This window comes from Rhipicephalus microplus, chromosome 5 (assembly GCF_043290135.1).
Source record: "Rhipicephalus microplus isolate Deutch F79 chromosome 5, USDA_Rmic, whole genome shotgun sequence".
Lineage (NCBI taxonomy): Eukaryota > Metazoa > Arthropoda > Arachnida > Ixodida > Ixodidae > Rhipicephalus > Rhipicephalus microplus.
In genome coordinates, this window is record NC_134704.1 from 214,949,221 (window position 1) to 214,975,218 (window position 25,998).

A 25,998-nucleotide genomic window follows, 5' to 3' on the forward strand; every position below is an offset into this window, starting at 1 on the left:
CTCAACGCTCGCTAAACCTTTCTAAAACCAAGGAGGTTACGCCCAGCGAGTATAATGTAGCAACCCTTTCTTGTCCGATAGTGCTCAATGTACATGCCAATGGCTGCTAAAGGGGATCACAGCGTGCGCCTTGACTAAAAGCCGAATGCTCCTGTCTCTCATTCCCCATTAGCAGCCATTCGCATGTACATTGAGCACTATTTTTTATTGTTGAACAACGCACAAAAGAAATCTCTCACCGGCACCACCTTGGAGGTCAAATGTTATACCTATTTCGGGTATGTGCCACGGGTGGTTACGTACTACGAGGGACGCACAAGCCACACCATAAGGAGTTTTACCCCTAAAAGCTTCGAGAGATTTTCTGCCACCACTTTGGGTAGTCTAAGAGCATCGTTAAAAATTTGGCATATCTCACGTACAGTAGAAATCGATGATATGCGAAGCTCGAATTTTAAAGGTTGATATGTCACTTTAAAGTCAGCACCACCTTACGAGGTGGAGGTAAATGATGCTGTACATGACTTCCGTGTCATGATTATGGTGTTTGGATGTGTCGTTTGCATTTATCATCTATTCACGTCCTGTGACACCAAATTTAGTATATGTGGAGCTTGCCAAATTGCCACGAGCACGCTATGAGCATAGTAGGTTGTCATGTTAATACATGACACACGTGTTAAGATTATCATGTTTGCCCCAGTCATATAATTTTGTAATCCAATGACGTCACGTAACACCAATTTGGGTGTATGTGGAGCTAGTAAAACGGCTGCGAGCGCATCATGAAAGACCAGATATACTCCAATGTAGCGCTAACGCGCGTGCACGCTGGGCACAGCGAAGCTACGTTGGAGTAGCTTCGCGAGCACTCTATAGTCTAACTCCAGGTGTGACCGGAGACGCGCGCACATGAAAGCTTTGTATGACCAGCGTCCGTTGGCGCACCCCGATGGCAGCCTGCGCGAAATCCGACATGCTGCGTTTCCCGTCGATTCGTTACCTAGACAACACTTCGCTCCCTCTTTTCGTGACGAAGGGACGCCGAATGCGCTCAAACGCGCATGGGTCAAAGCAACGCAGCGCGGCGCGCGCCGGCGAGTATATGGCAGGACCGGCACCTGGCGCGGGAACGCCGGCGCGATGCGACAAAATGAGCGCCGGCGAGCACGCGCACCACGTCACGTCGAAATGTATTGGCGCCTTGACTGTGGCATGTAGTCGTGTTTTTATATGACAAGCATCTCATGATTATCATGTTTGCACGAGTCGCATACCTTCGTCATCCATTCAACCCGTGTAATACCAAATTAGGTATATGTGACGCAAGCGAAACGGCCGCGAGCGCATCATGAGTATGGCATGTAGTCATGTTGTGATATGACACGCATTTCATGATGTTCATGTTAGGGTCTGTCGCTCGTGGTCGCCATGCAATCATGTCTTACCATATCAATTTCGCAACATGCCATGTGAACGAAACCACCGCAAGAACTGCAGGGCCATGAAATGTGAATCATGACAAAAATGACATGCATATCATGATAGTCATGTTATGACTAGTCAATTATGCTCGTCCTACAGTCATGTTATGCCATACCAAGTTTGGTATCAATACCATTATCGAAACGGCCAGGAGAGCTAAATGTCATAGGCGGCTAGATAGATAGATACGCTCAAAGTCACCGAAGTTCGCCAAGAAATGGTTCGCATTTAAAATAAGATTGCTCACTCTGGCCGAAAACGGCGGCAATACGCAGTTTCACGCCAGCCGTAACATGACAACACATTACTCGCTGCTTTCAAGGAAGCGTGCGTACTAATTATTTACTACAGTACCTTTTCAAGTGCTAAGACGCTGCTTTCGTCGGAGCGAGTGGACGCGTGTCGCGTCGGCTCCGGTTGAAACGAATGCTTCGCAGCGGAAATTACTTGAAAACCCACAAGACTTTTGTACTCGCATATTAAACTTTTCATCAGGAGTCGCCAAGTACGACGTTCCAAGAAGGGGGGGGGGGGGGGGGCTTGATTTTTGACGCCTTTACTGCCGTATTCTCGTCAACCACGCGGGCGTGAAAGCTACAACTAACGCATCCCAAGCCACCGACAGCGCAGTTGTCAAGAACGCTGCTGCTTATACTCGGGGGCAAATTTCTGTGGCAATGAAGGGCAAGCCACGTAGGCGGTGCTACTGCTCTTGTATTCTTTCGCGAAGTAGTCCGGTTCGGCTCGCGTTTGGAATTACGGGCATGTTTCAAGTAATTACACTGCATACAATTAAATACGTTCGTTTACACAGCCAATTGTGACTGAAATTTGGCGCAAGATTCTTAGGCGAGTCGTGGCATTAGCCGGAGAGTGACGAGCACTCACCTGAAGACTGACGCCGTTTTGACTGTGAGGTGCACGTAAAACGTGCGACGTTTTCGGACGCGCGCAAAAGCTAAGGAAAAACGTAGAATGACTCTTCAGAAAGCAACAAAAAAATAATGATAGCTCCTCAGTGCGTGCAGCGTCTCTTTGTAGACAGCTTCCAGGAGAAAGTATTGTTCTTATATTTTACTATTTTCACGCGGAAAACACGGACACATTTGTGGCACTATATGATGATACAAAATTTTATTTATGAGAAAAAAGGAATAAAAAAGGGAGAGGGGGAAGAATGTCAAGGGTGGTTTCCCCATTACAGGACACCAGTTGCCGCTGCACCTTGCCAGGCTTGATCCAGAAGTCCACTTTGGGTCTTCAGGTCAGGTAGAGCGAGGACGGCCTCCCAAGGCTCCCGCAGTAGCTTGAGTAATAGAGGTGACTGAACCACTATGGGCTTGTTCCAGCAGTTCAATATGACGTGTTGCAATGTCGGTTGTGACTCGCACCGTGGACATTGGTTTACATTTGCATTGGGGTTTATACGATGCCACCTTTCCAGATGTGGATACGTGTTAACCTGAATTTGTCCTGGCTGGCGAGCTTCATAAACTGTAAGCGATTTGTGCGGTGGGACATACCGCTGTCTCGTCTTCCGTTGATGCTCGAGTATATAGAGTGCAGTGCAAGGTTCACACTGATTATTGTTGTCATTGTTCACTCGGTTGCTCAAACCACGAGCAAAACTGTGCGCCAGCGCGTTAGCCAAGATACCCTCGTGGCCTGGACACTAAATAATAGCATGGTAATGTATCAGCCTGTCACCTTGTATATTCAAGGCGACATTCGGTAGTGCACCACGGAAAAACAATCTGCAGGCTTCCTGGTAATCAGACAAGACTAATGCGGAGGCGTTTTATGCCTCTTCATTTCGAATAGCTAGTGCAATCACCACCACCTCCACCGTCACTTTACAGGTTGTTTTAATGGACGCTGCGACAGTTTCAGCGGTAGGCGGCATTTGTTGAACTGCTACTATAACGCAGTTCTCGTTTGATTTTGTGGCATCTGTGTATATTACTTCGTAGTTTTCGCCAAACTGTTTTTGAAGGTGTTCAGCTCTAGCTTGTTTTCTCGCCTCATGGTACAACTTACTCATATTTCGCGGAATGAGGCAGACGGTTATGTGTTGACGTGTTTTCCCACCATGATAGTAATTTTCTCCTGGCTGTATTGTGGTTTAGTAGTGTATCCCAAGCGAGTGAGAGTTTGTCTGCCTACTTTCGTGAGGCATAGTCGTTCCTTCTGCGAGAGAAGTGTTGTGGTCGCAAGCTCTTTGAAAGTGTTGTACACACCAAGAACTTCCACTTTGTCATTGGGCGCATTAAGCGGTATACCTACGGCGGCTCTGTATGCCCCCCCTATTATCAAGTCAAGCTCTTTAATTTCCGTTGGTGTAAGCTTCTTATATATTAGTCTATATGTGACTCTACTAAGGGTGAAGGCTTGTACCTAGCCAAGAATCTCTCCTTCGTTTAGCCCTTTGCCCTTTTTTGTTATTTTGTGAATAATTCCAGCGGTGTTTTTCAGTGTACATTTCAATATTTTAATTGTATAGCTTGCTTTTTTGTTGCTTTGCAGCAATAAACCTTATATTGTCATCGTTTGTCTCTCCGGCAGCGTTTGATCTCCTATGCTTAGTTGTATGGCTGATTTGCTTCTATAATTTCTGCCATGAACATGAATAAATTCTGATTTATCTGGTGCACATGTCATGCCATTATCTTCAGCAAATGCCTGGGCGGTGTTGATCGCTTTTTGTAAAGTTTACTCCTTTTTTTGCAGTGAGCTTTTGTTAACCCACTGCAGAGTGACATCATCGGCGTAGAGCGCGAATTGGAGGTCTGGGATTAACTCTAGCTCCTTTGCTAGTCGATTTACCGCTATATTAAAGTGGAGTGAAGAAAGAACTGCGCCTGGCGGTGTGCCTCTATTTGGAATTAGAAATTTTTCGGAGCGTATATTCTATATGCCAATGGTTGCTGTGTGGTCGGAAAGAAATGATTTGATATAGCCAAATGTTCCAGCACCGCAATTCAATGATTCAAGTTTTTCCAGTACAAGTCTATGAGAGATTGTATCGAATGCCTGCCTCAAATCCAGCGCTGGGACTACGTTATCACCTCCAGTGTTTACATTCTTCTTCACTTCATCTTTTATTTGCCGGAATATATCCTGCGTAGATAAATGCTGTCTGAATCCATACATGTTGTGAGACAGATAATTCTCTATTTCTATATATTCAAAAAGCCTTGTGTGCACAACCATCTCAAAAAGCTTGTCTAGGCAAGATCTCAACTAACATCATCTTAATACATAAGAAAGGAGATGACAAGGACTCGAAGAATTACAGGCCGATCAGCTTGCTCTCTGTAGTATACAAGCTATTTACAAAGGTAATTGCTAAGAGAGTAAAGAAAACATTAGAATTTTATCAACCAAAGGAACAAGCAGGATTTCAAACAGGCTACTGAACAATCGACCACATTCATACTATCAATCAGAAAATAGAGAATAATACAGAATATAACCAACCACTACACATAGCCTTTATTGATTACGAGAAGTAATTTCATTCAGTAGAAATATCAGCCGTGATGCAGACACTGTGAAACCAGGGCGTCGATGAAGTATATGTAAACATCCTGGAAGAAATCTACAGGGGATCAACTGCTACCATAGTGCTTCATAAAGAGAGCAACAGAATACCAATCAAGAAGGGTGTAAGGCAGAGGGACACAATCTCCCCAGTGCTATTTACCGCGTGCTTACAGGAGGATTTCAGAAGCCTAGAAACGGAGCAGTTAGGAATAATAGTTAATAGAGAGTACCTTAGTAACCTGCGCTTCGCCGATGACATTGCATTGCTCAGTAACTCAGGGGACGAATTGCAACTCATGATTACGAAGTTAGACAGGGAGAGCAGAAAGGTGGGTCTTCAAATTATTCTGCAGAACACGAAAGTAATGTACAACAACCTCGTAAAAAACAGCACTTCGAGATAGGTAATAGGGCTCAAGAAGTTGTAAAAGACTTATGTCTACTTAGAACAGGTAACAACCGCGGCGCCGAACCACGAGATCAAAGTAGGTTGAAGAATAACAATAGGGAGGAGCACATTTGGTAAGCACGCTCAAATTGTGACTGGTAGATTGCCACTCTCTCTCAAGAGGAAGGTATATAACAGCTGTATCTTGCCGGTACTTAGCTACGAAGCAGAATCCTGGAGACTTACAAAGTGGGTTCAGCTTAAATTGAGGACGACGCAGCGAGAAATAAAAAAAAGGTAGGTGTTACCTTAAGAGACAAGAAGAGAGCAGAGTGGATTACGGAACAAACGGGGGTTAAGGATATCACAGTTGAAATCAAAAAGAGAAAATGGACATGGGCCGGACATGTAGCGTGTAGGCAGGATAACCGCTGGTCATTACGGGAAACTAACTGTTTTCCCAGAGAAGACAAGTGGGTTAGGAGAAGGCAGAAGGTTAGGTGGGCAGATGAGATTAAGAAGTTTGCGGGTATAAATTGGCAGCAGGAAGCACAGGACGGGGTGAACTGGCGGAACACGGGAGAGGCCTTTGTCCGGCAGTGGACGTAGTCAGACTGATGATGATGATGATGGTGATGATGATGACGATGAAGACGATGACGATGATGATGATGATAATGACGATAATGATTTCAACTATATGGACCAAAGGTTGTGGAGCGTTTATCCTTTATAGGTTTCGAATAAGAAATATGTTGGCCTCCTTTCATTGGCTAAGGATGTCTCCCCCTGCCCAGACTTTTTTGTTAAAGTATTGTTAATATTTTGGAGTTGCTTATCGCTCATATTCCACAACATCGCATTAGTTATTCCGCCCTTTCCCGGACCAAAATGCCTTTTACGCCACATTGCAGCCGCGAAGACATCTTGCTCACTTATTGAGGAATCTAGGTTCAGATTTTCTAAACCCTTATATTCAAGATCCTGTATAGTCCCCCCCCCCCCCCAGTGCCATTGTATTGCAGTGCAGTGTATGTGGCTCCATATTTTACAGTGGTGGCACATGCCCGCTTTGGCTCCGTAGCCTTCCCTTTATTTCCACAGAAAGTAGTCCCTGAGTATAGTTAGGCCTAGGACCTTAGTGAAGCCTAGCTCTGCGGACACCAAGAAACGCTTGTCGGTGCGTATGAAGCGTCTGAGCTTCTGAAAACGAATGCAAGTCTTTGTGGACGAAGAACCGATTTGCTGTGAAGCATTTGGAGCAAGAATACGATGGAGCACCGTAGGGTCAAGAAAGTAGGCCCACGGGCAATCAACGAAACCCGGTGCGGATTCTCTACGTGTGGCTAACAGCAAGAAACAGGCTTATATATTGAAAGCTTACCTTGTAGATACTGCTCGAATAGATAATCTTATCTTACAATTGATGACGAAGGCTTATTTTATAGACAAGCAGAAAGGCAAGTGTGTTAGCCACCCTCGGTAGCCTTACTAGAGATAACATTTCGCGCATGTCTCTTAATCAATGAACTTCTTATCGTTATTTGTGATATAGGCGCAGTGCATTTGTTTTTTTTGGTGACCAGAGAGCACAGATTCGAGAGAGATAAAGTGAATGTTTTTAGAAAAATAAACCAGTTGTTAGATTGGGCACGTTTGTCTTCCTTTTTGTGTCCCTGTGTGGTAGCGCAAAAATTTTCAGATAGGTATGTTCCAACTAGGCCGAACTGCAGTTTTCGCGGAATCGCAGTCCAAACGAACGCCGTTCGTGGTGGGCATGCTGTCGTTCGGTGGTGGCTTGTCTGGCTGTATGCCGATACCGCCTCAGTGAGTTCAGCAGTAAATGCCGTGCCACTGCAGGTGATGAGGATCTCCAAGGTGCCGTGGCGCAGGACGATATTGTCAACAAAGAATTCGGCTACTTTAGATGCACTACTCTACACTGAAACAGAAATAAGCCGAGATGGGAATAAATGACCTCTAGCGCACGCTTCGATGAAAGTTTTATAAACACCGTCTCGAGGCCGTCTTGAGGGTGGTTATTTACATCCATCGGGGAACTTTCTCAGGCCGGTATGGGAGCAAATTATTTTTATCGACTGAGAAAAAAATTACGTCAGCAGCCGTTTGCATTCGCAAGCGTAACTTTATCACATAACCTTCGAAGCACACAACAATAAGTACAGTACACAAACATGCTCACAACGTTCACGTAATATTACAACACTCACACTCACTACAGCTTGCTACCCGCAGTGCACACCTACCTTTCAGTCACCGGGTATGAATAGGCACCACATTCTGACCTTCCATGTAGCCCTGTAGGAACCCCTTTTTTGCTAAGAGTTCAGCAATAAACACGCACGGAGTGAGTATGAAGTTGCGGTGGCCTGACGTAAGCGTTTCAACACACATGCCTTTTATCGTAAGCCTGCGTTATATTTAATATTTTTTAACTAGAGCGAAACAAATGTATCAGTTGGTGCTCTGTCGTACGGGCAAAATTTGCATTAGCAGTACTGTTTGTGGATCAGCAAAATGCACTGAATCATACAAAAAGCCCGCGCGGCCTTGAATGAACACATCAACGAGGCATATTCAGCAGCTCCAACGATGAACCGAGATAGACCGCCGCTACGGCGTTCGTCGACTAGACCTCACTCACGAGAACGGCACGGTGATTCAATGAATGACAGCTGGCGATCACAACATGCTTGCTGATGTGCAGTTTACGCCTCGTTATAGAAATAGGTGTCCGCTATCCACGCATCTATCTACGGAGCGATAGACTTAAATGAACGAGACGGTTCGTAGTCGCTGTTCCCGTTGCTCGCATGCATTGCATGGGCATGCATGTATGCCGTACGGTGTTTCTGTGCGGCTTCGACTCGTTCGGCGCTCGTCTTTGAGTTGGTCATTCGACAGCTGCGCTCTGAAGGCGCAGAAGACTGTTATTCATCCCAGCAGCCTTTATTTTTTGTAAAACATATTCATTGCCCCACCAGTAGTCAGTGCTAGCTAGCTCGAAGAGCTCACCATGGAGGCCAGTGCGCAGTGCGAGCTCGAAACGATGCTGGCTTGATACCGACGGTATAGCGAGGCCTTCCTACCGCTTAGATTTTGCAGCCGGTGTAATACCGCTGACACTTTGAAGATACATCATCGGCGGAGCCCAAGGCGAGTGAGTGGCCGGTGCAACTCTCACACCGGTTGCCGGCCAGTCTGCCGTGGTCTAGCGAAGCCTACTTCGAACCGCTACGAAGTTTTACGGACCAATCACTGACGATCGTACTCCGCCTCGTTCGGCGCTCGCCTTGTAGTTTGTCATTTGACAGCTGTGGTCGCAAGGCGCAGAAGACTGTTATTCATCCCAGCAGCCTTTATTTTTTGTGAAACACATTCGTTGCCTCACCGGTGGTCGCTGCTAGCTCGAAGCGCTTGCCCCGACGGCCGGCGCGCAGTGTGAGCTCGATACGATGCCACCTTATTACCGACGGCATAGCGCGGCCATCTTACGACTTAGATGTTACAGCCAGTGAAATACCGGTGACACTCCGAGAAGCCACTATCGGCTGAGATGGGGTGAGCACGTCACCGGCGCATCTCTCACACCGGTTGCTGGCCATCCTGCCATAGTCTAGCGAAGCCTACTTGAGACCACTTCAAAGTTTTTGACGGTGACACTCCAGGAGCAGCCGCTGACGATCGTAACAGCGTACTTTTGCTACCATTTTTTATTCTTCGTGAAGATTTTGTTCCTCGGCCCTTTGAAGCGCGGCATTCACGGCGTTTCGTTGAGGAGTTGGACCAATGCGCAGAGTCGTTTGACGGTGCGAAATATATTGAAATGTTTACAGTAAATACCAACCGGTTGTTGCAATTCTTCGCTGCCCTTATAATTTCGTTGCCTGTTGACAGATGCTCACATGGTTAGCCACACAAAGCAGCTGTGTTTCACACGGACGTGCCAACATATGCCCGTACACACACACACACACACACACACACACACACACACACACACACACACACACACACACACACACACACACGCACACACACACACACACACACACACACACACACACACACACACACACACACACGTCACGTCACGTCACGTCCAAAGAGGGTTTTTACAGCTCCCATAGGGAGTTTGTAACCATGTGACCTGAAACTCCCAGGGGAGTTTAACAAGGTCATGCCATTCATTAACTCTTTCATTAAGCAGGGGGCATTATACAACGACATGGGCCGAGTTCACTCCCTACCAGGGAGTAAATATTTGGGGCAGGGAAATTTTGTGGGCTCATGTGCTGGAGAAACTCCCATCTCGGCCAACTTTTGCTTACAGTGTAGGGCAGGGCCTTGTCTCGGCATAGCGGGTGCGGTAGTCGGCAACGACGATGTCATGTGGTCGCTCACCACACTGTGGGGGCAAAGCGTTCACGGCGAATCCACGCAGACCTATCTGGTGGTACTGGCCATGACCGTAGGTGTGGCCTCCTCCCCGCAGTGGTAGCAGAGCGGGTGGTTCAGGGTCACGCCAAACGTTGGTTTTAACGTGATAGCGTTAGAGAGTTCGCGTCGCAGAAGTGCTGCCGTCGGCGTTGGCACCGTGGATAGTGAGGGAAAAATGAAGAAAGAAGCAAATGAAATAAATAATAAAATTTTCGGTCCCAATGAGGATCGAACCTGGGTGTTCGTGTGGAAAGCATATTGTTACGGTGCATCATCGACAGGAGCAAGCGTGGCACTTAGCGAAGATGAAGAAGACGCCTGTGCGTTAGGCGCTTGCGCGAGAGGCAACTCAGACATCTTGTTCGGCTGCCGATTCTCGGTGAACGCTGTCCTGTAAGCCGAGACCTCGCCCCGTCAAATTTGGTTGAAGTGCTGGGTAACCGCCTCGCAACGGAACTTTGCAGCGGCCGACGTTTTCAGGTCATTCCACAACGATGACGGAGAGTACGGCGTCTGCATTTGCTCCTGGTTTTCCTGCGGCCGGAGATGATGCGGTAACTACATCTCCTTCTGCGACCACTACCTTCGTGCTCGAAACCCCGCGGGATCCTGGCACGTTCAGCGGTTCCGGCGATCCAGATGAAGTTGACGTTGAAGATTGGCTGGCACAGTACGAACGTGTGAGTACTCGATACCGATGGGGCCCGACTCTTATGCTGGTAAACCTGTTATTCTATCTTATGGGAACCGCCAAATCGTGGTATGAGAACCATGAAACAGAACTTGGGAGTTGGGCAGTGTGCAGGGAGAAAATGCTGGACCTGTTCGGAAAGCCGATTGGAAGAAAAATGGCCGCGAACAAAATGCTCGCGTCTCGGGCGCAGACCTCGACCGAGTCTTACGTCTCCTATATAGAAGATGTGTTGTCGTTGTGTCGCAAAGCCAATGCCGAGATGCGGGAGGCTGACAAGGTCGGGCATATTCTTAAGGAGATTGCGGATGACGCATTCAACCTCCTCATCTGCAAAAAGTTTTCTACAGTGGACGCCATTATAAAAGAATGTCGGCGCTTTGAGCAAGCGAAGAGCCGGCGGATTAACAGCGTGTTTACCCGCCTTCCAAATACGGCTGCAACATCATCTTGCGAAGACCGTGCAAGAACACAGCCACCACCTCTAGATTCATCGGATCAGGTGACCCGAATTGTACGGCGCGAACTTGAAGCCATTGCCTCTGCTTCGGCTCACACCGCTGCAAGTGACACCACCCCACTCACTGCTAACATGGTTCAAGCCATCGTCCGCCAAGAACTCGCCAGCATAGGTATGCCCTCGGTGAGTGCTTTGCCCAGCCCGCAGCAAGCTTCATGGCGTCCACCCACGTCCTATCACGAGCAGCAGTTTATGGCCCAATCTCGCGACCCTGCTGCGTGGAGAACCGTCGACAATCGACCAATTTGTTTTCATTGCCACCGTATCGGTCATGTCGTCCGTTACTGCAATTACCGCTGGTCCTCGCCACCTCGGACTTCATCTCAACCTCACTACCGACAGGACAGCACCCGCTTCGCGTCTGCCGCGCAGCCTTCTCCGCAAAACAACTACAGAAGGTTCAACAGCCGATCTCCGTCACCACATGGTCATCAGTCGCGTTCGCCTCCAGGACGTCGCCAGTCGTCTCGCTCACCGCAGACTCGCAGGCCGTCGTCCCCATTCAACCCCGCTCCTGCCTACCCGGAAAACTAAAAGGTGCAGCGCCACAAATCCACAAATCCTTTCTTGACGCTTCCGACGAGACAAAATTTGTTAGACGTTGCCGTTGACGGTGTGCCTATTTCTGCCCTTATAGATACTGGAGCGCACATTTCTGTAGTGAGCGCGAACCTTCGCCGACGCCTACATAAAGTGCTCACGCCTGCCGCTTCCCACAAACTTCGTGTCGCTGATGGGAGGAACCCTGCTATTCAAGGGATGTGCATGGCCTGTGTGTCCATTCCCAGTCATCCTACATTATTTCAGTTTGCCGTCATTGAAATGTGTCCTCATGACCTAATACTTGGTTTGGACTTCCTGTCACGTCATTCTGCGCTCATTGATTGTGCCATTGGTGCTCTTCAGCTTGAACTGCCGCAGTTTGCCGATTTTCCAGCAGGCTATTCTCCCCGTTTATGATCTCGTCACCACGTTCGCTTGCCTCCGCAAGCTGCTACATATGTCACTTTGTCGTGCTCACGTCATGTGCTCGACGGTGACTACCTCGTCACTCCTATAGTCGACGTACTGATGGCCCGAGACGTCGCCCTTGCTCACACTGTTGTCGCCGTCGCTAATATTACAGTGGTTATACCACTACTCAACGTGAGTCTCTTGACTCAAGTTATTCCGCAAGACATGTCTTTGGCCACCCTATCTCCACTTGACAGCTGCAACGTTACTGGTTTGGACACCGATACTACATCCCCCTGTCTTGGCCGCAATTACACTCTGCCTGCAGATGACATTAACAAGATGATTGCTCCCGACCTCACTGCAGTGCAAGCTGCCAGCCTCCGTAGTCTGCTAACATCATATAGAGACGTTTTCGACTTTGACCACCGCCCTCTCAGCCAAACAACTGCAGTGACTCACCGGATCAACACTGGTGATGCCAGTCCTATACGGCAGCGTCCATATCGCGTATCTCACAAGGAACGCCAAGTAACTCGAAATGAAGTGGATAAATGATTACTAAAGACGTAATAGAACCCTCATCCAGCCCCTGGGCCTCCCCAGTTGTGCTCGTTGAGAAGAAAGATGGCAGCTGGCGCTTTTGCGCGGACTATCGTTATTTAAACAAAGTGACCCAAAAAGATGTCCACCCTTTGCCTCGGATTGATGACGCCCTCAATTGCCTCCATGTGCCCAATACTTTTTGTCTATCGACCTTCGGTCCGGCTATTGGCAAATTTCCGTCGACCCCATGGATCGTGAAAAAACCGCTTTCGTTACGCCCGACGGCCTCTACCAGTTCAAAGTCATGCCGTTTGGACTGTGTAATGCGCCGGCAACTTTCGAGCGCATGATGGACTCCCTTCTCCGAGGATATAAGTGGTCCATCTGCTTATGTTACTTAGACGATGTCATCGTCTTTTCACCTACCTTTGACAGCCATATAACACGTCTGTCAGCCGTTCCGGATGTTTTTCGAAGAGCTGCTCTCCAGCTCAATTCTGCAAAATGCCATTTTGGACGTCGCCAAATCACCATACTCGGCCACTTTGTCAGTGCCGATGGTGTTCAACCAGATCCCGAAAAGGTGCAAGCAGTACAACAATTTACTGAACCACGCTCAACCAAGGACGGCCGAAGTTTTGTAGGGCTATGTTCCTATTTTCGTCGCTTTGTCCGCAACTTCGCCGACATCGCTCGACCGCTTACTGATCTCTTAAAGAAAGACGTTCCCTTCGCATGGGGTATAGAGCAAGCGGACGCCTTTTCGGCTCTTATCCATCTGCTCACTACGCCACCAATACTGGCCCATTTTGACCCAGCATCACCTACAGAACTTCGGGCCGATGCCAGTGGCCATGGAATTGGAGCGGTCCTTGGCCAACGACAGCACGGGAAGGACCGCGTGATTGCTTACGCCAGTCATCTTCTTTCACCTGCCGAACGGAAGTTCTCCATCACTGAGCGTGAATGTCTAGCTTTAGTGTGGGCCGTGGCGAAATTCAGGCCTTACCTGTATGGCCGAACTTTTTCCGTTGTTACGGACCATCACGCTCTTTGCTGGCTGTCATCGCTAAAAGACACATCTGGACGTCTTGGTCGCTGGGCGCTCCGTCAGCAAGAATACTCATTCGTGGTCCACTACAAGTCGGGACGCCTCCACACCGACGCAGACTGTTTGTCACGTTATCCGGTTGAAATGCCCGACTTGACAGACCTTGATTCAGACCCTTGCGTTCTCTCCATTTACGCTTTGGGTGATATCTCCACAGAACAACGACGTGACCCGTCGTTACTCTCCTTCATCGAGCGTCTGACCTCTGCTTCAACAGACCCTTCCGTTCACCTCTTCGAACTGCACGACAACATTCTGTACCGTCGCAGCTTCAACGCTGATGGCCCGGAATTACTACTCGTGCTTCCCCATCACCTGCGTACCAGCGTTCTCGAACAACTACATGACGTACCTACAGCCGGTCACCTAGGCGTCTCTCGTACCTACGATCGTGTGCGACGTCGCTTTTTCTGGCCCGGACTGTATCGTTCTGTGGTTCGCTACGTCACTGCTTGCGACCGCTGCCAACACCGCAAGCGCCCCTCTGTGCTACCGTCTGGCCTCCTACAGCACATTGACCTACCGACGGAACCATTCTTACGTGTTGGCCTTGACCTGTTGGGCCCGTTTCCTACGTCCACCTTCGGAAATAAATGGGTTGCAGTCGCCACAGACTACGCCACACGCTTTGCCATCACTAAAGCACTGCCGACAAGATGTTCCACTGACGTCGCTGACTTTTTCTTGTATCAAGTCATTCTTCATCACGGCGCTCCGCGGCAGCTGCTTACTGATCGAGGAAGGCACTTTCTTTCACGTGTTGTGGATGACATTCTCCGCGCCTGCTCCACTGAGCACAAGCTTACCACCGCTTATCATCCACAGACAAATGGATTGACCGAGCGTCTGAATCGAACGCTGACGCAGATGCTGTCAATGTACGTTTCGCCAGATCACCGTGACTGGGACAAAGCACTCCTCTTTGTCACGTTAGCGTACAATTCTTCACGGCACGACACAGCTAGTTATTCGCCTTTTTTTTGCTATTTGGCCGACATCCAGCATTACCATTTGACACGCTCCTTCGTTCGGCTGCCCCCTTGTCTACTGAGTACGCCAGCGATGTCGTTTCTCAAGCCCATGCAGCCCGTCAGCTTGCCCGTGATCGGCTGCACTTGTCGCAAGCGCAGCAAAAAGATCGCTATGACAGTCGCCATCAAAGCGTGCACTTCTCTCCGGGGTCTCTGGTACTTCTCTGGACACTAAACCACCAAGTCGGCTTATAAGAGAAGCTACTATCACACTACCATGGCCCCTACAAAGTGTTACGACAACTTAGTGACGTGAGCTACGAGATCGCACACCTAAACAATGCCTTTTCGACCACCTCACTCCAGACAGACGTTGTACACGTTTCCAGACTGAAACCGTATCACCCTCCTCGTTCGTCGCCGCCGTACTAAGCGCCGTGACGGCGCTTCCGCCGCAGGGGAGTGATGTTACGGTGCATCATCGACAGGAGCAAGCGTGGCACTTAGCGAAGATGAAGAAGACGCCTGTGCGTTAGGCGCTTGCGTGAGAGGCAACTCAGACATCTTGTTCGGCTGCCGATTCTCGGTGGACGCTGTCCTGTAAGCCAGGACCTCGCCCCGTCACAATTTGTTCTACCTAAAGCCACGATATTACTTGCAGCTGCTTTGGAAAAGAAAACACTTCATAGATGCCATGTAGTGGAAGGAGTCTCTTTAACGGATTTTGTTTGACAGGTGTCACGACCAAAACGAGCCCATTCGGCGATTTATGAGAGCATTTTGGAGGCCATCAAACAACGCCTAAAAAGGCCGGGAGAGCTCCGCTGCGGTTGTCTAGTGGCTAAGGTACTCGGCTGCTGACCCACAGGTCGCGGGATTGAATCCAGGCTGCAGCGGCTGCATTTCCGATGGAGCCGGAAATGTTGTAGGCCCATGTGCTCAGATTTGGTTGCACGTTAAAGAACCCCAGGTGGTCGAAATTTCCGGAGCCCTCCACTATGGCGTCTCTCATTATCAAATGGTGTTTTGGGACGGTAAACCCCACATATAAATCAAAAAGGTCGGGAGAGTGCAGCCATCGCCGCTAAAACCATAAAGGAACTTTCAAACAGTTCTAAATATGGACAACTATATCCATATGGCGCAAAACACATCTTGCCTTTCCAGAGACGTAGAGGAGGCGTTACGTTGATCAAGCAAGCAGAAAACACTAGATAATGTGCTACCATCGGTGAGGTATTATGACAGATGGAAGTGACGACATTGCACAGTCACTGCATAGATACGTCGCGCTTGCGTGCGCGTGCGTATATGTTTGTGCGTATATGTTTGTGCGTGTGTGTGCGTTCATGCGCGCACGTGCATGTGTGTGTATGTGTGTTTGTAGCAAAACATAATCATAAGTATGCACCTAGCGGTTGAAGGGCGTGTTAGGGGCCGAATTTCGCTATCACGTTGAACTTCCAAAGGCGAAACTTTATGGTCCCCCAATTTTCCCTTGACGCGATAGCCTGTCCAGCAGGTAAACAGTATGACTTAGGTGGTGGTGGATGCAGTGTAGGACGAAGGTAGTAGTGTGGTTGTGTGGCGCTGTGACGTTGTCGCTCTGTGGGAACGGGACAGCGGACTGCAGCTGCGTAGCTCACAGGTTACGCTTAGAGCTGTGGTATTTCAACTCCAAGCGTCCGCGGAACTTCTTCGCCGAAAATGTCGGAAATCAAATACCCTTGGGGCAACGACAGAGGCAAGTTCCGTTTATCTCTTTCGGCACGATCTGTCGAATCACGGCAAATCCGCTCTGTCTCGTCTCTTCCATCCCCTCCAGTCGTTTGCGCTGTTATGCACTTCATTCATTCTTCGTCTACCATGAAGCACCAACCAGCTCAATCAAGCATTTTGTTAAAGTTTATTTCAAGTTTTTGGGCTAACCTCTCTGCTTCCCTGACTTCCTACAGTGATGTTTTATGTGTCAGCTTGATAGCCACTGTGTACTGTAGGACAAGACGGTTCACGTTTTTTCTGAACAATTCTTACTTGCCTCCTGAAGCCCTACGTCTCTTCAGAGGGCTTGATACACCTACTGCACATGCGAACAGGGTTTGCTGTATACTTTGCTTGAAGCTTGGCAAAAGGTCTGCTTCTACAACGAATGCCCTCACAATGCAAATTTGAAGCAGGCACCAAAGGATCGGGGGAGAAGTTCTTTTATCGGGATCTTCGCTTAGCGCGTCAATCAGCCGAGTTATTATGGGGCCAGTTTCTACCTTGACTGCCAAAAAAAGGAGACCAATGAACCCCACCGCGACAAAAAGTTGTCATCCTTGGAGACATTGATGTTCCTGCAAGAGTGAAAAAGGTGTATTGATCAAGCAAACGCTAGATAATGTGTTGCCATCTGTGAGGCATTGTGAGACTGTTTATGACAAAGGGAAGTGGCCACGCTGTATTGTCACTACATAGATACGTTGTGCACACACACACACACACACACACACACACACACACACACACACACACACACACACACACACACACACACACACACACACACACACACACACACACACACACACACACACACACACACACACACAGACACGCGCGCGCGCGCGTGCGTGTGTGTGTGTTTGCACTAAAATTCTGCGAGCATTCGAAGCTGGACAAGGTGCAGTTGCTTAGCCTCGTAAGCAGCACCGTCTGCCGAGCAAAAGATGATGAAGTTGGCCGACTCGTCAAGGAGGGAGTCGAGTGCCTTCCGCAAGACGTCAAGACGGCTCGACAGCGGTCTAGTGCCGTCGTCACCAGCTTACGAAGTGCCGATGTCAAGCTTCTACAATCTGATAAGGAAGGAGGGCTCGTGCTTACGCCGAAGCAATTGTATGTCAGCAAGGCTAAAGAACCCATGCGAAAAAAATTCAAGATTCTCCCCGTCATCAAAGAAGCTACACTGAGAACGCAAGCGTCCAAACTGTGCTTCGAAATGAGACTAACCACTTTGGCAAAGACTCTAAAATAGCGCTCTGTCTCGTCTCTTCTATCCTCTCCTGTCGTTTGTGCTGTTAAGAACTTATTTATCATTCGTCAACCATGCAGCACTAACCAGGTCAATTAAGCACTTTGTTAATCGTTTCACGTATGCCGTTGGAACCTAGGGTGCGAAGAGTGTCGCTGTCTTGCGAAATTGGCGTTCGTACTGGCGGGTACACATCCAGCGTCTTCTAGATCATCGTAGTCTCCGATACAAACTGCTTAGGGTGGGTTTCGCACCAGCCCAGAGAAGAGGTCTTGCTTTTCCCCTGGCATGAGAAGACGGACCTTCGCCTCGGTCAAGTCAGGGTCGGTGTGGTGGAACAGGCGAATCATATCTTCCGCAAAGATTGGCTATTGTCTGGAAGCTGCGCCCATGTTTCCAGCAAAAAAGAGGCTTTTTCCTTTCGTATGACGCAAACACAGCAAGAGAGCTGTTCTGGAAGGAGTACCATGTTGTCATGTTAGACTTCCTGTTTTTGGACAAGAACTTCGTTGTGTCATCTAGGTAGGAATACATGCGACGCCGCTTCTTTCAGAGCTCCAGTAAAGCCGCGACCCTTTTGAATGTATTAAGCCAGGTTTTGGAATTTCAGCTTGGCAATCCATAGAAGGTTGGCGGCTCTCTGGGGGGCTGCATCACTATCGCAAACTGTGGAGCAGCAGCTGTCATCAATGCTACAGTTGAGGTCATCGCCTTGGTCTTCTTGGTCTTTCGGGTAGAAGCCCGCACTCTCGAGATAGACCTTGTAGCCTACAGTGACCTTGTAGTCTACAGCGTCATAGTCTACAGCGTTGATAGACCTGTAGACTATGACGCTTGTAGTCTACAGCGTTGATAGACCTTGTAGCCTACAGCGTCACTGTCTTCTCAGTGACGTGGGCTGAATTCACAGCTTGAAGAGGGCTTCCGATACATGATATACACAGCACCTCCACCAGATGTCACCGGGTCGCGACACTGACGAAGGCAGAAACGGCTTCTCCAAAATGAAGTTGTTGATTTGGCCGAACTTGTAGCCGGTAAGTGAAAAGTAAAATTACAGCGATACACACTGACATTGATAGGGGCAAACAGAGCGCCAGCCGTCATTTAACTGACATGCGTTGATGTGCATCCGCATTTATGCACGTACCGTTGAATTATCGTCTGCAGCCACTTACGTTGTAGAACAATCTGTAATGTTCGTGTCATGCACGTGATCGCTTCGGAAGCTTCTACAACAATTTTCGCGGTTATTTTGCCAATCAGCGCGGTTTGTGCAAGGCAGCAATAAACGTGTAATGGGGCAACAGAAATACTTGGCGAATCCTCTGTGCAACAACAGAAATACCTCAAGCGCATCTTGGTTGCAATGTTCCTAGTTGTGAAAGGTACATACGACCACATAACGCATGATGACATCCTAGATGCCTTCGCGAACATTGGAATCAGTGGAGAACTGTACCGTCGGTACATGTACCGTCGAATGTTCCAGCATTATCGCTAGCAGCCACTTACGTTTTAGAACAATCTGTAATGTTCGTGTCGTGCACGTGATCGCATTGGAAGCTTCTACAATAATTTTCGCGGTTATTTTGCCAATCAGCGCGGTTCGTGCAAGGCAGCACTAAACGTGTAATGGGGCAATAGAAATACTTGGCAAAACCTCTGTGCAACAACAGAAATACATCAAAGCTTCTCGGTTACAATGTTCCTAGATGTGAAAGGTGCATACGACAACGTAAGCACAATGCCATTCTAGATGCCTTGGCGAACATTGCAATTGGTGGAGAAATGTTTTGATGGATTCAGAGCTACCGACAGAGGAGATCCTTGTTCGTACTTACTGCGCAAGGCCGCACCGTTGATCATTAAAGCGCTCGTGGCTTTCCACAAGGCGGGGCTCTCAGCCCTACGCTGTTCAACCTCACGATCATCGGCCTTGTACAAATTCTACCTCGATCAGTCAATCTCTCTACATACGCTGATGATATATGTATCTGGGCTTCAGCAGTGACACGACCCCAGGTACGCGCACGGCTCCAAAAAGCAGCGAGAATAACGTCGACGTACCTCCATGCTCGAGGCCTCACAATTTTCACCGAGAAGTGCGCCTTAGTCCCTTTTACCCGCAAGCCCATGATCTATTATCCTGTTTTCATCGACAACGTGAACCTTTCGTGTACGAGACGTCACCTATTCCTGGGCGTCATTATCGACAGAGATCTCTTGTGGAGTGCTCACATCTCACACTTGAAAAAAAGGCTCAGCTCTATCACACACGTGATGAGATTTCTCACTGGTAAAACGTGGGGCACATCAGTGTCATCTATGCTTCAGCTGTACAGAGCGCTCTTCTAATGATATTTGCCGTATAGCACGCCCACGATTTTCAACGGCGGCAAAACTAACATCAGGGTCCTGCAAAGCATTCAAGGCCAAGTTCTCCGCACAGGTAGCTTGGGGTTACCTCGATGCGCTAATACGTTAGCAACAAGTGGTATTGCTGAAGGCCATCCGATCACGACATATACAACTGTCGACAAACTCCCGACACATATCCGTCACATATCCAGAGTGCCTAACCACCATCTTTCTAGCTTGCTACTAAAAAGACCAAAGGCAGCGTTTTCCAAAGTTGTTGCGGCTAACGAGAATTCCATCTCGTGGAGATTCTCGCCCGCAACCATACCACTATCTCCAGAGTGGTGCATGAAAAGACCCACTGTGCACCTTGAAGTGTCGGGAATATCTAAAAAAGCAAGCCTGTCATCTGCCACTCTCAAGCAGATCTCACTGGGCCTTTTGCATTTGTCGTATGCTAACCAAATTTATGTTTACACGGACGGTTCGGTCTCGGGAAGTTCGACAGGTGCTTTGTCATACCATCTCAAACAATCACCGTCAAATTCAAGAAATCACACGCCACGACATCTACGGGATCCGAGCTCACCGCTCTTCCAGTCGCTGTGGAATTTGTTACGCAAGAATCCCCTAGTAGATGGGTCATATTCTGCGACTCCAAGGCCGCCCTTCAATGCGTGCGAACTCTACGACAAAGAAACTACCACCAGATGGAGTGTCGTATTAATGAAATTTTTCATCGCGCCACTGATCAAGGACATGACATTGTTTTACAATGGTTGCCGGGCCACTGTGGCATCAGTGGTAACCACCTCGCCGACGAGGCTGCCCGATGTGCCCACGATGGAGCGTCCACACTGTTAATACCCTTGTCAAGAGTACACGCAGCTAGAGAACTTCGTCACATCGCGCATAATGCCACGCCTGCGCACTGGAATTCTCCACTTAACTCCAATCATTGCCTTAAGAATCTCAAGTCATTACTCCAGAAACAACTGACATCCAAGATTTCTCGACGTGAAGCTCCAATGCTGTGCCGGCTGTGGACTGGGGTAGCGTTTACTAAGTCATTCAGCCATAGCATTGGCGTGGCAGATCCATCCATGTGTGAAAGCTACAGAGACTATTGAACATCTCTTGTGCCAATGTGCCCTATTTGATGAAGATCGCTGGACTCTCCAGTGTGCCTTGAATAGACTGGATGTCCGGCAATTCAATGAAACAATTATCTTAGGAGCCTGGTCGCGCAGCACATCAGCACAGAAAGCCACTTGAGCCTTCCTGAGATACTTGACAGCAACTTCATTGAGGGACCGCCTGTGAAACTCGGCATTGTGTGTGTGATGTGACATGTTTCTATCCTTGTCTCTGTTTTACTCCCCTCTCCCTCTCCCCATGTGTAGGGTAGCAAACTGGACGCAGAGTCTAGTTAACCTCCCTACGATTCCTACGTTTCTTCTCTCTCTCTTGGCAATTGAGTGTGGCTGTATTTTCAATGATTGATTGTTTGATTGATTGATAGATGTGTGGTTTGATGCCCCAAAAGCACTATAGTATGATGAGAGACACCGTAGTGGAGGGCTCCGGTAGTTTAGACCACCAGCGGTTCTTTAACTTTTGACCAAATCTGAGCACATGGGCCTACAGTATTTTGGCCTCCATCGAAAATACAGCCGCCGCAGCCGGTATTTGATCCCACGACATGCAGATCATCAGCCGAGTACCTTATCCACTAGACAACCACGGCGGGGCAGGCAGTAAGTTCAGACCTGTATAGTTCAACTTACAACACTATTTTGTTTATATATTACGTTCTACCTACCCTGCGCGGACTTCGTGTTCACCGTATGTAATAAATAAAAAATAGAATTAAAGAATCATAATAACGAACTGTAAAAGCATGTGCTACTTGGCAGGGGAGATATCCCCCTTAGTTCAGAGCAATGCCAACACATACTGCTGCCAATGCCACCCGTAAACGAATATTTTCGGCTTCTGGCCATCAAAGCTTGCGATGTAATGGGCTGCTGACGCGACCATATGAATGCTGAACCACTTGACTCCTGCTCATGTGGCTCGGAGGCAATAAACCACTGTCCCGGTTCACTGAAATTGCTTCATATTCTGACACTCGCCATCTTTTTCCGGCTCTGGCAAAAGGGCTGTGTATGGTGGAACAGCGAACTTTAGGGTCTGTCCTGCTATTAGGGAGTATTTCGACGAGAACACGAATGGGCGGTGCCCACACTGTGGGGTGATTTGTGATATCTTAGACATGATGTGGGCATCTACGAAAAAAACGTGCCCACCCTTCTACTCCTTCTCAGAAACAAGGCAAACTGCCCTTCTCACGCGCCTCTCGCCAGAGTCTCAATGGACTCCGTTGAGACGGGCAAGAGATGGGCCGTTGTCATGCTGGACCCCGGACTAGGGACGTTCACCACGTAGTGGGGTCATGCTTTGGCCTTCAGATTCTTTCTCTTTTAAAGGCGAGTCTTTCTTAGGGACTTTCAACAAAAAAATTTTGGTCTGTCTGTCTGTAACTTTGTTTGTTTGTCTGCCTTTAACAATACCTGAAACAGCACGAAACGACCAAACCCATTCGGACAGCCCACCAATATTGCTCAAGATTTAGCGTTCATAGTTGTGTGATTTTCAAACAAAAGATAATATTGCGTATATCTGAGGCGCCATAAACAACACGTCTACGTTTTCTATGTCTGCATTTATACTAAATGAAGCACACACAAGTAACTCTAAGGACTGTAGCGTTTATCGCGCTGCGCTGACAGTGCAACGCGATGCTCAAAAAGGCAAGTATTTCCAACGCTTTGCTACGAAAATATAGTAATGGCAACTGCTCGTCGCTTTTCGTTCTACACCTTATCACCTCCGAGACTGACGCACATCTTTCTCCGCGGGCGCGCACGCCTTCGTTATCGAGGATAACTGCCAGATGGCGCTCGTGTCTAACGTGCCTCGATGCGCTCGTTCACCTACGCTACACCCTCGAAGCACACTAACGCAGAGCCTACAGAATACCATTCACCGATTTTTTTTTGCGCAGAACATCAAATAAACTCTTTGTTCACTCTCTCCAGACGCAAGATGATCGTGTTTCGACATTTGCAGTGTAACATGCAGTTTCGGGCCAATTTTTTGGCTATAGATGTTTGAATTTCCCTCTTTCTTTGAGGTCCGTGTTTTCTCAGCCTTCAATGATAACCCTCGCAGCACCCAATGGGGCATGACTCTCCAATACGCCATCGTAAAAAAGCACACGCGAGAGAGGCGATTTTTGTGCTGCTCATCTCTTCACCGCCAACCAACTGGCGAGACAAAAAGAAATAAAGGTGTAGGCTTACTTTATGTTTGTAAACAGCGGCAGACGACGTCGTCATGTTGAGACGCTTGTAGCGTCGTCGATACAAGTGCTTCGGTAGTATGTCGAAGGTGCCTATGTTTACAAACATAGTCCACGAGTGCTCTGCTGATTCCTGTAAAAATAATCGTGTGCGACGGTGCCCGGATGAGCAAAGCATAAAGTTACGCAGCCGTCTCTCAACAGGCCTTCACGTGGAGAAAGATGACTGGCGCGTTTCCTCTCGTTAGAGAAGCATTTCTCGGCTGCGCTCACACGCTTGCACTTTTCGTTCCTTCTTTCCCGAAGCACTATCTCTCTTCCCCGCATAGGGCATACGACGCACGGGGCGACGGTATTGGTTTGCACTTCATGTGGAAGATAACAGCGTTGACGACGACGGCAGAAACGCACCCACAGTGTCATCTCAATGTTATCGCAATGAATGAAAATTGGCAGATCTCAGGTACAGTGGGAATCGATGATATTCGAAGCACAAATAAAAATTGTTGATATGTCACTCTAAAATGAGCACAACGCTACAAGGTGGAGGTACATCATGCCGAACACGACTACCATGTCGTAATTATCATGTTTGGATGCGTCGTTTACCTTTGTCATCTATTCATGTCAAGTGATACCAAATTTAGTATATGTGAAAATAGCGAAACAGCCTCGAGCATGCTATGAGCGTGGTATGTTGTGATGTTCTTACATGACACTCGTGTCAGGATTATCATGTTTGCACCAGTCATATATTTTGTCATGCATTGTGTGACATAGGTGTGACATCACGTAACACCAAATTTGTTATAGGTGGAGCTGGCGAAATGGCCGAGAGCGCATCATGAAGGGCCCAATATACTCCAATGTAGCGTTGACGCGCACGCAAGCAGGACACAGCGACTCTACGTTAGCAAAACACGAGCACTGTATAGTCTGACGCCAGGCACGACCAGCGGCCTCCAGCGCAGCCCGATGGCAACCGGCGTGAAATGCGTCATGCTGCATTTCGCGTTGATGCATTACCCAGACAACACTGCGTCTCCTTCTTTTCGTGACGGAGGGATGCCGGACGCGCTGAAACGCGCATGCGTCAAAGCAAAGCAGCGTGGCGTGCGCCTGCGAGTATATGGCAGGACCAGCGCCTGGCGTGGCAACGCCGGTGTGACGTGACGAAATGAACGCCGGCGAGCACGCGCACCGCGTCATGTCGAAATGTATTGGCGCCATCACTGTGGCAAGTAGTCATGTTCTCACATGACACACATGTCATGATTATCTTGTTTGCATCAGTCACATAGCATTGTCGTCACGTAAAACCGAATTCGGCATATGTAAAGCTAGCAAAACGGCCACGAACGCATCATCAGTGTGGTATGCAGTCACGTTGTTACATGACACGCATGTCGTGATTATGATGTTTGGATGTGTCATTTACCTATGCCGTTCATTCGCGTCGCGTAATACTGAGTTTGGTATATGCGAGGCTAGCGAAACGGCCACGAGTTCATCTTGAACGTAGCATGTTGTCATGTTGTTACATGACATGCATCTGATGTTTTTCACGTTTGTATCAGTGTCATACCCTTGTCATCCATTCACGTAATACCAAATTTGGGATAAATGAAGCTATCAAATGACCACACGCACATAATGAGCGTGGCATGTAGTCATATTGTTACATGACATGCATAGCATGATTTTCATGTTAGGGTCAGTCACTTGTGTTCGCCATGCAATCATGCGATACAATACGAGTTTTGCAACATGCCTTGTGAACGAAAACACCGCAAGAGCTGCACAACCATGAAATGTAAATCACGACATTCATGACATATATCTCATATTTTTCATGTTAATACTAGTCAAATATGTTCTTCATAGAGTCTTGTTATGCCATACTAAGTTTGGTATCGATACTATTATCGAAACGACCTGGAGAGTTAAATGTCGCAGGCGGCTAGATAGATAGATAGATAGATAGATAGATACGCTCAATTTGACCGAAGTTTGCTAAGAAGTAATTTGCAATTGAAGAAGCTTTGTGGCAAGACGCACCTGGATACCATTACGGCAGCGAGTATGGGTGGCCATCCAACCTTGAGCACAGAACGCGTGTTTTCGTGTTTGAAGGCCAAGAAGAACCACATGGGCAGCAGCAGAACGCTCAGCGCCACTACACCTGGTGTCATCAATGGTGAGTCTGAAAGGAACATGCAAACAGGTGAAATAGGACGTCTAACCTAACGAGCAATATTTCAAGACACAGAGACAAGAAGATAACTTGGGAAATAATATAAAACGGAACAATCCAAATAAAACAAAAGCAGCTTTGTATCAGGTGTCCCTTAACTGCGCTTCGAAATAAAAAAAATAGTTAACCTCAATAGAGAACTTGTTGTAACAGAGAATAATGCCATGGAATTTATAGGGAATTGTATAGAACAATTTTAATGTAAATGTGAAGAAAGAAAAGTGGTTGAAAAGATAATTTGCCTTCAGCAGCAAGAGAACCCGCAACCTTCAAATTTTGCAATCGATACTCTACTACCTAACTACCACAGCGGCTATTTCCCAGCCACTTTATTGA

General features: G+C 48.0%; 1 protein-coding gene across 8 annotated transcripts in view; it reads right to left on the minus strand.

Annotated features, from left to right (window-relative positions):
* Positions 1-25,998, minus strand: part of LOC119173523 (solute carrier family 41 member 3) — an 880,209-nt gene that overhangs the window by 309,971 nt on the left and 544,240 nt on the right. For all 8 annotated transcript variants that reach the window (XM_075896482.1, XM_075896486.1, XM_075896484.1 and 5 more), the window contains one exon: positions 25,467-25,611. In XM_075896482.1, the coding sequence (XP_075752597.1) occupies positions 25,467-25,611 (145 nt within the window). The remainder of the gene's footprint in view (positions 1-25,466; positions 25,612-25,998) is intronic.